Genomic DNA, 14,874 nt, shown 5'->3' on the forward strand with positions numbered 1-14,874 from the left:
TCAAAACTTGAACTAGTTCAAAAACAAAACACATTAAATGTTGATATCAGTAACATTGCTTTTTGAAAATGTTTACATTGTTTCAAAACAGCTGGGGGGAAAGGAGGCATTACCTCTTCTATTGAAAGGTATCCTGTGGAGTTTTTATCAGCTCCATACAGCAGCTCCTAACAAACAAACAAAGCCATTAAAGAAGAAGACTGGTGACTACAAAACACAGGTCAAGTATTTAATGTTGTTTTATGAAAGAAAATGCATTCAACAACATGATATACACATTTTGAATTTTTGCTTCATAAAGAATTTCAGTTGCTCAACAGTTAAGAATTTAAATGGGTCTAGTTTACATTTCATCATCACAAAAAGAAGACAGACGTAAATGTTTCAAGAAACAAAGAAATGAAACAGATCTATCTAAATGAACATTGCAAGGGACAGCAAACTGAGAAATAAACACAAAAAGCAAATACAAGAGAAATATCAACTGGTCACATTTTACGTGTTAATTCATGCCTACTTTTATTTTAGCACTCTTTGTTTTAAAGGCAAATTAAGTTGTTTGTTTTAGTCTTTTATTTATTTTTTGTTGGGAGCTCTGGTCCTCCACAGTCATAATCATACTCTTTGACATTACACATACATGACTGATTACCCAGTTGCTAACAAATACATTCAGTCAGCTGGAGGAATTACACTGCTTTTGCCATTTAAATTACAATGCTCATGAAAAATCTTGAAAATGAAAAAAAAAAACATGTCATCAAAATTTTATAAACTAAATTTTAACAACATTGAAATACACCACTGAATTAATCTGATATCGAGTTCTGCTCACTAAACTATGTCGTTCAGAGTTTAAAACTGTTCCCAGGTGAACCTGATGCCCAAAATAAACACTGGTTCAGCAGATACATCCAACATACTGGTACTGGTAAAGCTTTACCTAAGGTGCTGCTGATTTATATCCATAATGAAACAAGTATTGCATTTTTATTAAACTTTATTAAATATCCCACTCACTGTGTTCGGTTTAGCCCAAAACAGCTGCTGCCTTCTGCAGAAATCAAACCTGAGGGTTTTCTGCCAGAAAGGCTTTCTAATATGTCGAGTTTGTGTTTTAATATTCCTTCTTAAATTGTGTCTTCGGTGGTTGACAATGCAGGTAAGCACGAGTGCTGCCGATAAATTAATGCTTCAGTCACACAGGTGTAGAGACCTGTGGGCAGCCCCAAATACTCATGACCTCCAGCAACCACTAAATCAAGTGAAGTTCATATTTTCATTTGCTAGGTGGTTGGCGACTGGTTGTGCAACTGAATCGACTCAGATTGGTTGCTGGTTGTGGACCTCCCCTACCAATTGGCAGGTAACTACTCTTCAGTGATCAGCACCTGGTGGGTGGGAGATCAACCCAGACTGGGTATATGTAGCAGGATCCTCAGAGCAACTCCAGTCCTACTCACCTTGCCGGACAATTCAGATCTCATTATGTCTCTTTACTCTCCATCCTTAATGTAGTAATGGCTGTCCTCAGGCATTGGTAACATGCTGAATTCAGTAGTTCAATAAGAAAACTTGATGGCAGAATTGGAGAGGGTTGTCTTTGTTTAATCCCTGAGAATTAAGTCTGCCATGTATCACATGCTTCTGCAGATCGTCTGCCTGACAAAGACATCTAACTGCAGCTGTCCTTTTAACCTGGCATCAAAATGGCACCGACCTCCCAGTACCTGGTGACTACCAGCAGCTAACGCACTCTAGTCTTCTGTCTGTGGTTAGTATAGCGCCATTTCTGGTGTTGTTCTGTGGTGCCACTGTAGACACCCTGAAGATGGTGTCACGTCTATGCCAGGCACCCTTGACAGTTGACAGGAGGTGAGTAAGAAGTTTGGCACTTGATGGAGTGCGGAGTACTGACAGTCAATGCTTGACAGTTCACCAGAGAATCCTTAGCTACCAACTTTCGTCAAGCATAAATATAGTGGAAAACAAAAAAGAGATACTTGGCCACAGCTTCTGTTGTCTCTCCACAGAACTTCAACAAATGCCAAATGCCATCAGTTTGATTGTGTCCGCATGTGTCTAAATGTTGTGTTCAGTCCTGGATCATGAGGAAAATGCCAAACACATTATCCCCAAAGCCTGGAGAGACGAGGCAGTCATGCAAGATATTCGTAGCAGGAAGTCATGATGACAAAAGGCAGCGAGTCTACCTGAAGCATGACTATAACACTGCTGGAGCTCTAACCTGGTAGGCTAACTTGTGGCTGTGGAGAGATTTGAATGAATAAGGCAATTATTTTTAGCTTTTTTGGTATCCCTATATCCCAGTGTAATAAATACAAAATACAAGATAGTTCACTCACATGAAAAGAAATTGAAATTTTAATTTCAAATTTAGAATATAAGAATTTAAAGGTCACAATGGTCCATGTATAAAGTACAATATAATGAGAAACATCTGCTTTTTCTATTTTTCAAGTTTACACATAACACCGACAAGAAACTGAGACTCTCCGCCTCAAAGTAAAATTTGCGCCAATTAAAATGTCTTGCAGCTGTAAGGCACAAGTTTTACTACTGTGATACAAGGAATCAAGAAGTAAGTACCAGTGAAACATGATTGTTTATTAACATAAACACTCAACTATGATCAGTAAATAAATTGTGAAATAGTTCACAAATTCAATAAAAAAATTAATTTGCTGGGACAGAGGCTACTGGGGCGGTGCTGGCCGGGACTGGAAATAGGAACTACTGAGCAGAGTGCTGCTCGGGCCTGGAATCGACTCCATGGAGCCCGGAGGGAGGAGGACTGGAACTGCGGACTGCTGCCGCTGCTGACGGGCAGTACGGAAACGAATAAGCATCCCCATAGTCTCCTGCTGAAACATTGACCACTGTTCCTCTGTGAGCATGCCCACCTCGGTGCTCAGGTATTGACAGTACATGACTCGGTTGTTGCTCAACCCCCCAACGGCCGCCTGCAGGGACTCCATAGCTACCTGCAGGGACCTCATAGCCGTCTGCAGTGAGGACATGCTGTTTGGGATTTGAAGAACTGCCTTGTTGACGCAGCGGCTGGCGAGCTTGGCCTTCTTGCCCTTTAACTTTGGGGTTTGACTGGAGGGAACAGGAGACGGAGACCCAGGACGACTTGATGACCTCGCAGGCTCTTCGTCTCCTTCTTCTTCTTCCTCTTCCTCCTCCTCCTCTTCCACTCCGGTATTGGTGGACTGTGCCCCTTGAAGCTTTTTAAACACAAGCAAACAAACATTAACATAAATATCAAATGCATACAAGGCAAGTGCAGACATTTTATAGCACATTTACTTTTGCTTAACTACTTCCCCTGAAACGCCATTAAACAGAGCAGCTACAAGGGAGAAAAAAACAAACAAACAAAAGGGCATATTACTCTACCTTTCCCAGGCTGCTCCTGCGGATGGTCATGTGCTTGTCCAAGAATTTGAACATATCTGAAGTCCACCGCTGCCTGGCTGTCAGTGGTCGTGTTGCTTGCTCATTCTTCTTCTTCCTTAGTTTACCATAGACGGTCCGCATGTTGCGGAACCACCCCCAGAGGAAGTTCCCTGAGCACAGTCGAAAAAAAAACACAAACATAAATGTCCCGTTTAAAAAAAGATAAAAAACGTTAGAGTGTTTTAAGATACTGAGCATCAACAGAAATTACAGAGACATAGCTCACCGGTAACTCCTAGCTCCTCGGCCTTCTGATCCAGCAGCTGCTCTCGCCTGCGCTTGTCCTTGAAGTCGCGTGCTGTCTGGTCGTAGAAGAACGGGTGAGCTGCAAACCACTCTACGAGGTGGTCTTCCTGTTCGGGCGAGAGAGTCGCCTCTGGCTCCATCCGGATCCTCTTCTTGACCCCGGGCCAATGCGACACCATTGGCTTTTCATCCTCTATCTCCAACTCTGGCTCCCCGGTCACAACTCTGTGGCCAACACGTCCGTGCAGGCTGGCTGACGAGCCCGGCTCCAGCATTGTGTGTGGCATGTTGGCAATGAGTGACAGCGAGGGGTCACTGTTTTCGTCCGAGTCCTTCTGGTATTGAGAGGTTGCAAGAGTGATGTCCGAACTGGAACTGGCAGGCAGGCACTTCTGCCATCTCCCTCTTCCTTTCATGGATCTACGTGCAGTCCTCCTTTCCATTGGCGGGATGCTGAATCTTGACACGTTTTTTTGCATCATGTTTGGTGACTGGCTGTAGACTTGTTGGCGCTGTCGGCACACCTGCATTTACAGTTAGAGGTCAAGTGATTAAAAGCTCTCAAGGTCACCAACCAGTCCCGCTGACCGCTCGGCAAGTAGTTATTGAGTGTCTGCAGAGTGTCTGTGTCCATGCAAACTATGGGTAACAATCTGCTAGCAACCAAAGCAATCGCTATGAGGTTTTTGGTGCAACACTATACACCTCTTTGCCATTAATTTTAGCTCGTGACAGCCAGCAACCACTTGCCAAGCAGTCGGGGATTACACATTTTACCCTAGCGACCAGTGGTTGGCAGGATGATAGTCAACTGGTCTCTAGGCCTGTGTAACAGGGGCATAAGGCAACAAAAAAAACTATATACAGTTTCACATTGTTGGTCATATAATTAATAAAATTATATTCCAAGTTTAAGTACATTAAACCTTATTTAAAACTATATATAGCAGAGTATCCAAGGCCAAAAACTGTTTGTGTGCAAAATAAAATTATATTCCCAAGAAAGTTTGCTTCAACTCAAATCATGTCAAACAAATTCTTTTAAAAGGTAAACACAGAAATAGATACATTTCACAGTGGGATTAAGGCTCACTCTAATTTGTAAAAGTCTTGTCTTTGACCCGCAGGGCTTGCAAAATCGCTAGCCCGACGTCCCGGAGCTAGCGATATCTCCGGTCCGCCCGTTGGGTTATCATATAGCCCAACGGTCGGGGCTGAGAAAGATTTTGGTGGCCCGACCGGAGATATCGCTAGCTCCGGGACGTCGGGCTAGCGATTTTGCAAGCCCTGGACCCATTTAGTCACCAAAGCCTATAGTGGCTTTCTTGATCATTATGACTTCCAGGAAGCTAACAGAAAGTCCTAAAGGTGATCTTCTCCAACTATCTCTCCTGATATAAATTAACTGAGGTCTAATTTCTTACCTATAAGTACTGATTTACCAATGATAGATTGTATATTACCCCAAGTACAACTAGTATCACTGTTTTATATTTATGTAGCAATTAATTGTACAAAATAATGGAAATGTGAACAACTGGGGATACATTATTAACATGTCCCCATGTGTCTCAGACTTCCCTGTCACGTAAAAATTTCTGCACTACCAAACTGTTTCTCTTTTACATTAACTTTCACATGTCTTTTCAGTTTTTCAGATCATGTAAAGTTCTTCCCACACACTTCACAGCCAAATGGTTTCTCTCCCACATGAAGTTGCATGTGTCTCTTCAGATTGCTTCCCCGGTTGAATCCTTCGCCACAAACACCACAGCCATATGGTTTCTCTCCAGTATGGACTATCTTATGAATCTTCAAACTTTCGTGATTAGTAAATATCTTACCAAAGACATCACATCTAAACAGTTTTTCTCCTGTGTGAATTTTTATGTGTTTATTGAAAGTAGAAGAATGTCTATATTTCTTTGTACAAATCTTACAACAGAAAAGTTTCTCTCGTGTGTGGATTCTTATTTGAGACTTAAGATGAGTGTTTTGGTTAAATCTTTTGCCACAAACCTCGCAGCTATATGGCTCATAACCCAATGGCCTCTCTGCTGTGTGGACTTTTCTGTGAGCCTTGAAATGCATCTTCTGCTTGAATCTTTTACAACAAACACCACAACTAAATTGTTTCTCTACTGTATGGACACTCTGGTGTCTTTTCAAATCTCGTGAATATGAAAATCTTTTGCTACAAATATCACAACCAAATGGTTTCTCTCCTGTGTGAACTCTCATGTCTCTGTCAAGACTATACCGCTGTCTTAAAGTTGTTTCACAAACATTACAGCCAAATGGTTTCTCTTCGGTGTGGTCTGTCCTCTGAGACTCTACATTTTTCCTCACTGTATGAGATTTCTTAATTTCCAAGCTGGAGCTGGAGGATAATTATTTTGAATGACATGTCATGTGTTTTTGAAGAGACTGCCTTTGGAGAAACTCTTTATCACACTCTGAGCAGCTAAAGGATTTGTTTAAAATGTTAAATGCCCCCTGACTCTTTATGCCTGACTCAAGTTCCCTGCTCACCTTCCAAACATCATCACTGTGTCTGGTTTTAGGTCCAGAATCTGATACAGGCTCCTTCCAGTCATCATCATCATTACTCACTTCAGTCTCAGAAGAGTCTGAAGCCTTTACATCAGTTTTTGGTTGTAAATAAATATGTGTATCAAGGTTCCCTTCTGATTCTGGTCCTCCACAGTCCTCTTCATCAGGCTCTGTTTTTACCTGTTTAGCTGGGCTGCTGGTCAGAGGCTCCATCTCACTGTTGTCTTCAGTTTGGCTTTGATGAAGCTGCAAAGACTGAGACTTCTCTTTATCATCATCTTCACTCTTTACAGTAACAATAGTGAATGGGAAAGTGGTGACATCAGTCACCTTCAATCCATTATGCTGCTCTCCCTCCTGATTGGTCCAGAGTTCTTCCTGTTCCTCCTTTATCTGCAGAGACTCTCGGTCCTGCTGGTCCAGACCGAGGCTCCACTCAGGGTGATCCTCTTTCATCTCCAGCAGCTGCTGAACTTCTGCAGAAAACAGCAAAACACATGGAGTTAAATTATTATAAAGGCAATTGTAGCACTGGAGTATTCTAGGAATCTGATAGAAATCAGAAGAAAGAATGAAACGATACTGAGATGAGTGAAAATCTTTAGCAAGCTTGTGTTTCTAGTCGACTTTTAGCCTGCAATAAAAGAAATGCTTTATCATTGTACTTCCAGTGAGTGTTTTAAAAGAAATGCTGTCAGGATGAAGGAGTTTGGGAAAGTGAAACAAGTTGGGGGTTTTTTCACTTTGCTTCACCAGAGTTTATAAGAGAATTCCTGCTTCAAAGCCATCATATAAATAATAATTTAAAGGTACAGGCCATGGAATTAGATATATATGTTATACTCATAAATATATATATTGTATTGAATAATGTGTAATTATGTCTTCCAGCAAAGAATGAATCAATTACAAAACCATTACAAAATTACTTGTTTTAAAGCTCAGTTTTTAAAACCTCACGGTGTAACTACAGCCCAGCAGCTCACAGTTTGCCAGGCATCAAATATTTGATCAGGTTAGAAAAAAATAATTCTGAGGCCAACAAAGATTTGAATGGGTACATGAAGCTGAGGATCGGGATTTTTTAAATTATGAGTAATATAAACCATGCAGCAGTATATTAATGACTAATTCTGAATGGATTATCTCCTGAGTGACGTTTGGTCCAATTAGAGCATCTTTCTCCTGCCATGTGATTGCATTTGTCCCTAAAAATCGTGAACCTTCATCTTAATTTTTATCGATGGGATAAAGATTTGGCGTTCATCCTCCAGCTTCACTGTGTGTTTGTATTATGCTAACCATAGCTCTGTAGCTAGCCACCACAACATTATATACCAGCTAGCCCAACTTCAGCAACCCTACAAACGTCACTGGTGTTTCGTTTTCTGTCTTCATTTATGTTGGATAGCAGAGCTGTATGTTTTTAATTTTTCAGAAATTTTTCAGAACTTCAAACTTCATAAATCCTGTTTCTCGTGGATGCCTGGATTTGAAACTTTATTGCAGAGCAGCCACACGGAGCTGGGACCAAAGTAACAAAGGTCACCATCAGTAACACACTACAACGGCAGGGAATCAAATCCCGCAGTGCCAGACGTGTTCCGCTGCTGAAGCCAGTGCATGTCCAGGCCCGTCTGAAGTTTGCCAGAGAGCACATGGATGATACAGCAGAGGATTGGGAGAATGTCATGTGGTCAGATGAAACCAAAGTAGAACTTTTTGGTATAAACTCAACTCATCGTGTTTGGAGGAAGAAGAATACTGAGTTGCATCCCAAGAACACCATACCTACTGTGAAGCATGGGGGTGGAAACATCATGCTATGGGGCTGTTTTTCTGCCAAGGGGACAGGACGACTGATCCGTGTTAAGGACAGAATGAATGGGGCCATGTATCGTGAGATTTTGAGCCAAAACCTCCTTCCATCAGTGAGAACTTTGAAGATGAAACGAGGCTGGGTCTTCCAACATGACAATGATCCAAAACACACCGCCCGGGCAACAAAGGAGTGGCTCCGTAAGAAGCATTTGAAAGTCCTGGAGTGGCCTAGCCAGTCTCCAGACCTCAACCCCATAGAAAATCTGTGGCGGGAGTTGAAAGTCCGTGTTGCTCGGCGACAGCGCCAAAACATCACTGCTCTCGAGAAGATCTGCATGGAGGAATGGGCCAAAATACCAGCTACTGTGTGTGCAAACCTGGTAAAGACCTATAGTAAACGTTTGACCTCTGTTATTGCCAACAAAGGTTATGTTACAAAGTATTGAGTTGTATTTTTGTTATTGACCAAATACTTATTTTCCACCCTGATTTACGAATAAATTCTTTACAAATCCTACCATGTGGATTCATGGATTTTTTTTTCACATTCTGTCTCTCACAGTTGAAGTGTACCTCTGGTGCAAATTACTGACCTCTGTCATCATTTTAGGTGGGGGAACTTGCACAATCGGTGGCTGACTAAATACTTTTTTGCCCCACTGTATTCATCACCTGAGCTAACTGCTCAGTTTAGTTTAGTTTTTTCCCCCCCAGTTTTGCATTATATGTGCGTTTAAAAAAACAGATTCAAATGGTCACTAAATCCAATTCAGTCCAATTCATTTTTATTTGCCTCATACATAATCACATAAAGAGGCTCAAAGAGCTTCACAGGCATAAAAACAAACAAACATAAGAAATGAGGTCACTTACATATTAAAAAAGAAGTTTAAACAAACAAGCAAAACCATCAAGAACACACAGACGTCACACGTTAGGAAAAATAAACTGCATATAAATTATAACTCAGTCCAATTCAAGAGAAACATGTCCATTTTTTCTTTGTATGACATTGTCATGGTTACATATCCATTAGCGCTATTTGGCATGGACCTGACTTGTAAACTGAAAACTGCAAAAACAAACAAAACAACAACAACTTTTATTTGTGTATTTGCTAATGGTTTTTTCATGACCTTCCCTGTCTTTCTCATTATGTTTGGTGCACTCCTATGATATGCTGCTACCCTCACCTATGGCAACGAGCTGTGGGCAGTGACAGAAGTGAAATATTGACACTGCAGATAAAAGTAGAAGAAGAAACAGGACTCGTCTGAAGGATGTCTCTGCTCTCTGTGTAAGTGTGCAATCCTGACATGCACCTCCTGGGGAATGTAACTACATGTCAGGTCAAAGTTGCCAACTAATGTGGTTGTTCTGTTCAGCACTGTTGATTAGTGAGAGAATAACAATCGCTGTCTTGATACAAGGAATAATAATTACAGCATCAATATAACGACTCACAAATACCAGCAGATTCCTGGAAGGAGAATGCTGAAACTACAAAGAATGGGGGAAAACTAGAGGGAAAAACATGTTTTTCTGACAAAGGTGAGGACCCAGTATTTTATTTATTTCTGTTGGCTGGCACTACATATGAAACACCGGGACAAACTGCAACTAACCCATAATGCACCAGCACAAGTGTAAATGCCAGCAAAAATGTCAGCCACTTATGTAGGTTATGTCACCAGCTCCCCACAGAAATCCAAATCAGCCCTTAGAGACCGCGTGGGCTTCTGTGCTTAGACTGCTGCACCTTAAAAGTGGAGCTAATTTGATGCCCTGCTCCACAGACACACAAAGGCACACAGTAAGAAGTGGTGTGTAAATGTGTGAATGTGGCTTGTAAAGCAAGTAAAAAGTAATTTGAGTGTTCAGTCAGAAGAAAACACTGCTATGGTTACAGTTCTGGTCAGAAGTTTCCATCCACTCATCAAGGGCATGAACACCATGGTGATTCTGGCCTTTTAATGAGTGATGCTGTAATGTATGTCTTAAGTTGTCAGGATCAAAGCCTGTTCAGATTCAGAGTCATCTTTATTTGGCCGAGTTTGTGCATACAGATGAGGAATCTGACTCTGGTTCCCTTTGCTCTCTGTATACAAAAAGAAACCATTTTAAATAAGCAACATATTCACAAGGAGAACATAAATATGAGGATACAAGTAACAGAAAGTCTTAAAAAACTATACAAACTATAACAAACGTCTGTATACTGGTGAGTGCAACCTTGATGAACCTTAGATATTAATTTTAAAAGTGCAAATTGTGTAGTACAATGTGCACATGGCCTGAACAGTGGGTTATTTCAGTGTCCATCCAGCCTGGAGGAAGAAGCCATTGCTGTGATGACTGCTTTTGTAAACAGTGCTCTGTAGAAGCTGACCTAAGGCTGCAGCTTAAACCAGGATGTTTAAGGATCTGCAGAGATCCATCCATTCGCTTCCGCTTATCCTTTTCAGCTTCGCGGGGGGCGCTGGAGCCTATCCCAGCTGTCATAGGGCGAGAGGCGGGGTACACCCTGGACAGGTCGCCAGTTTGTCACAGGGCCAACACACAGGGACAGACAACCATTCGCACTCACATTCACTCGCACAAGTACAAATTATTCAGACGTGTCACCACTTTGGTCTTGAAGAACTGTCAGACTCAGAAAGGAGGACTATGGTTAGGATGTTTAGGAACAGCCCAGGAAACATCGAGGCTCATACCTGCCATGAACTGGAAACTACTGTAACACCAGCACAACTGTCCACAGTGAAGCCAGGGTTACAGGGTACCGACCAACAAAGAAGCCTCTGCTCCAAAATCAAAACCTTCAAGCTCAACTGAAATGTGCAGCTGCCCACGTGGACGGGCCAAATGCCTTCTCGAGAAAACTTTTGTGGTCAGACGACACAAAGATTGAGCTGTTTGGTCACAAATACAAGAGTCGAGCTGAAGAATTCAAACCTAAGAAGACTGACTGTCAAACATGCTGTGGCCCATTTCCTGCCAGTGGTACTGGTATATAACACAACGTGAATGGAATAATTAAGAAGGAAAACTACCTCCAAATCCCTCAACTTCACATCAGATCAACAGCTTGATGGTTCAAGCTTGGACATGGTTGGATGTTTCCGCAGGAGAACGATCCCAAACACATCACTGGTTTTGAAATGGATAAAGCAGGCTAGCATTAAACATCTGGATTTACGTGGCTCCGACCTCAACCCTATTTGAGGACTATACTTAAGAGCTGATCTGTGCCAAGGAACGAACCAATTTAAAAACAAAAGTTATGCCAGGAAGAGTGGTCAAATATTCAGTCAGAATTATGCCAGAAGCTTGTTGATGGATACAAAAACAACAAAAAGCTGAAGTGCAGTTTGTTAAGGGACATTTAACCAACCAAAAGTTTAGATTTTATGTTTATATTTGAATCTGTATGTATATTTTTGACCCTGTGTGGATGAAGAGGGGAAAAAAAACACGCATTAAAAATACAATCATTCCACGCTGCAAAAAGATCAGATAAACTCCATATAGAGCTGGGCGATAGAACGATAACGATATGTATCGCGATATAACTTTTACTCGATAGAGAAATTAAGCTATCGCGATAGACCTCGCCGCTCTTGTCCTCTTTTTTTTTTTTTTTTTTTTTTTAAAAGGTCAGCCAATCCAAATTAAGTAGCGCAGAGCCGAACCAATCACAGCCGCAGCGTCACGTCGCGTGACTTGTTACGTACAGCACAAGTGCCAAGCCGCACGTGTGTTTGTTTGGGAAGCAGCCAGCGGGTAATGGAGGAAATGAGTGTGCCGACTAGAAAAATCAACCGAGCGTGACCGAAGAGAAAACAGATGATGGTTCCAGTGCCGGAGAGATTGTCGAACGGAAGAGCCATAGAAGTTCCGTAGTGTGAAGGTATTTTGGCTATTTCAAGTCTGACAAAAAACAGAGTAGCGTGCACTGTAAATTGTGCCGAAAGCAAGTCTGGAAATACAATAAACTGGTGCATGCGTCACACTGTGCGCCACGTTATTGTTTCGGTGAAATGAATTTCTACAATACTGTTAATTTTACTCTCTGCAGTGTTTAAATGCTTACATATATACACAGTTACTGTCCGTCCACACATACGACTCGGTTCTGCTTCTATGCCCCAGCTTTGTTTACTTTTTCCCACCGAGGCTTCTAGACTTCTGATTGGCCAACATTTCTGCACGGTTAGGAATCTAGCGCCACCTGCTGCTTTGGCATGTTCATAGCAGCGTTTTCCTTCATTTCTGCCTTTATGTGTGGACGGGATTATTTTTTAAAACGAAAACGGAAAATCTCCGTTTTCAAAAATACCCGTGTACGTGTGGACGTAGCCTCAGTCTCTGACTGGAAGCGCTAATTCGTCATTCGGCTTTTGTCAGACTAAAGTAACTGTTAAAACTGTTTGAAAAGCTCAGCTATACAACAAGGAGAGATTGAGAATTTCCTTTTAGTTCTCAGTTTCTTTGATATTGACAAAAGTTAGTCAGTTTTGTCTGTTCTTCTGTAACACAAACTAAGATTTATTTTTAGAATTAATATTTTGTTTCTAAGTGGAATTGACAATTTAGTCTGTTTTGTTTGTTCTATTTTGAAACTTAAACGCTTTAGCGGCTGCCTTTTGTGTAGTTTGCAATATTTGCCTTTATTTATCTGAAAAAGTCTCATGTTCCTTAAGTACATCTACCCTGTTGAACTTATTATGGGAAATAAATATTTAAATCAAAACAAGCTGCTGATTATTTCACATTTTACTTGTGAGCAACAGCACATTTAAATCTTACAAATATAGTTATTTGGCTTATATCGTGATAGATATCGTTATCGCCTGAAATGAAAAAAACATATCGTGATATGAAAAAATCTCATATCGCCCAGCTCTAACTCCATATGACAGTGACATTCGTGACCATGATGAGTGGATGTAAACCTGTGACCACAGCTGTAGATGCAGAATCAGCCCTCCACCCTGAAGCAGATCGGAAACTGGGAAAGATTGGATCGCTGCACTCCTCCTCATAACCAACCTTAACTCACACCGGTGTTACTTGTGTCCTACGAGCTGTTCCAGGATAATGTGAACTGATTTAATGAAGTGAAAAGAAAAAAACCACACACGGCCATCCCTGTCTGGTGTGTTAGCAGCTAGCCCGTTTCCTCCACATTAAATCTGTCGTTATTCTCACCGGAGGTTTGGCTGCCCTCGTCTTTCTGCTGCTGATGGACTCCGAGCGGGTTAATCTGCTGCATCTCTTCGAAGGACAGACTCTCGGCGCTGTGCTGCTGCAGATAATCCGCTCCATTCATGGTGTCCGCAGATATTTTCTGCTTCACAATAAACTGCAGGCTCCTTCGGAGTCAGCACAAAAGATCACAGTCGCACACTTACACGTCACTGCTGCTCGGGTCCCGCGTCTACAGATGACATCATGCGTTATAACTGGAGACGTGTAAACATGAATCCGATACATTCTTCTCTTGGCAATGTTTGCTTTTCCTCTCATAAGTCTATAAATACCAAACTAAGATCTCTCTTTCAGGATGCAAAAAAATGGAAAAAAGTTTGGACTTTACCACAAAGGTTTTTCTTGACAAACAAAATTAAAGAGATTTCCTTTAAGTTGATTCATAAGTTTTACCCTACCAAACAATATTTGTCCAAATTTATGGCTGAAATAAATGTAAACTGTACCTTCTGTCAAGAGCAACCTGAAACAGTTTCTCATCTGTTTTGGTCGTGTAAATTTACGTGTAAATTCTGGAAGTTTATTACCGACTCTGTTCTCCCTAATCTTCAACTGTACTATAAGGATGCTATCTTTGGCTATTATAATTTTAAAGACAAGGACAATGATGCTTTCTTCTTTATAAATTAGGTTTTATTTTTGGCAAAATTTCATATACACAAAAGCAAAGTCCTCGGCAGAAAGCCTGAACTTCTTGTATTAAAAATGGAACTTGCACAATATATAAGGACAATCTCCTCATCAAAAAACACTAAGGCTCTCAAGACTGTTAACATCTATAACCAATTGAAACTGCTAACTTGATTTTGGCTCTTGCAAACTTTTGTTTATTTATGTTCCCCTTAATTTATTCTATTTTTTGTACTCACTTTTGTCTCACTGTCCTTGTCACTCTTTCTGTTCCTCATTGTACTACCACAATGTCATCTTTTATGTGATCCCTGTTTTACTTGACTGTATGTCTAAAATGTGATAAATAAAGTAAAAAACAAAAAACAAAAACATGAATCCGATGTTATTATTATTATTGTAATTTTAAATAAGTAATATAATCGAGTTCTAAACAGGATAACTTTTCTATTCCAGATTAATTTCACAATTAATCTTAGTTTAAAAGTATTAATATATCTGCACAAAAATACTTTACTGTTCCTTTAGGTGACATCTCTAAGATGAATGGGCGTGAACTAATAGATAAAGGTAATGATGTAAGATGCAATCATGCTAGGCGAAGGAGCATTACTGATGATGTGTTTCACAGTGGTTTTTGTTTCAGTAATTAGAATATTGGTCTTGGTTGTGATCAGAGTCCCTGGGTGCGTCTTGAGGGTCACTGTGGTGCTGGTGTTCTGTTCTTGGTCTCAGTGGTCTGTAGCGTTTGCCAGAAAACACGTTTGGCCGTGCTGAGGGAGATGAAGGTACCAAGGAATTTGAAGGTTGGCACCACTGATGCAGAGGGGGCCAGGTCTGCACCGCTGCTCCTTTGTTTTCCAATCTCAA

General features: G+C 41.0%; 1 protein-coding gene across 3 annotated transcripts; it reads right to left on the reverse strand.

Moving 5' to 3' along the window:
- Positions 1-2,362: 2,362 nt before the first annotated feature.
- On the reverse strand, positions 2,363-13,499 carry LOC146569152 (uncharacterized). 3 transcript variants are annotated; one of them, XM_085285459.1, is made up of 6 exons: positions 13,315-13,499; positions 6,613-6,758; positions 6,463-6,537; positions 3,710-4,253; positions 3,424-3,593; positions 2,363-3,251 (listed from the first exon to the last, which is right to left on the reverse strand). In XM_085285459.1, exons 1-6 carry the CDS (start codon positions 13,433-13,435, stop codon positions 2,718-2,720), a joined length of 1,590 nt encoding a protein of 529 aa, XP_085141585.1. In that variant the 5' UTR covers positions 13,436-13,499; the 3' UTR covers positions 2,363-2,717. The 3 variants fall into 3 exon arrangements, with proteins under 3 accessions (XP_085141585.1, XP_085141586.1, XP_085141584.1); XM_085285460.1 differs by lacking the exon at positions 6,463-6,537; XM_085285458.1 differs by having other exon boundaries at positions 6,463-6,758.
- Between the last annotated feature and the right edge of the window lie 1,375 nt (positions 13,500-14,874).

The sequence above is a fragment of the Mchenga conophoros genome, linkage group LG8 (assembly GCF_057382185.1).
Source record: "Mchenga conophoros isolate Kocher_MC1m ecotype Shallow Benthic linkage group LG8, M_conophoros_male_GT1.1, whole genome shotgun sequence".
In the NCBI taxonomy this organism is placed as follows: domain Eukaryota; kingdom Metazoa; phylum Chordata; class Actinopteri; order Cichliformes; family Cichlidae; genus Mchenga; species Mchenga conophoros.

Excerpts from the sequence above, each read along its gene's own strand:
- LOC146569152 (XM_085285458.1), bottom strand. The coding sequence starts at position 13,435 with ATGAATGGAGCGGATTATCTGCAGCAGCACAGCGCCGAGAGTCTGTCC. Across the intron at positions 6,759-13,314 it reads CGAGGGCAGCCAAACCTCCG|AAGTTCAGCAGCTGCTGGAG; the intron begins GTGAGAATAACG and ends TGTTTTCTGCAG. Across the intron at positions 3,594-3,709 it reads CGAGGAGCTAGGAGTTACCG|GGAACTTCCTCTGGGGGTGG; the intron begins GTGAGCTATGTC and ends GACTGTGCTCAG.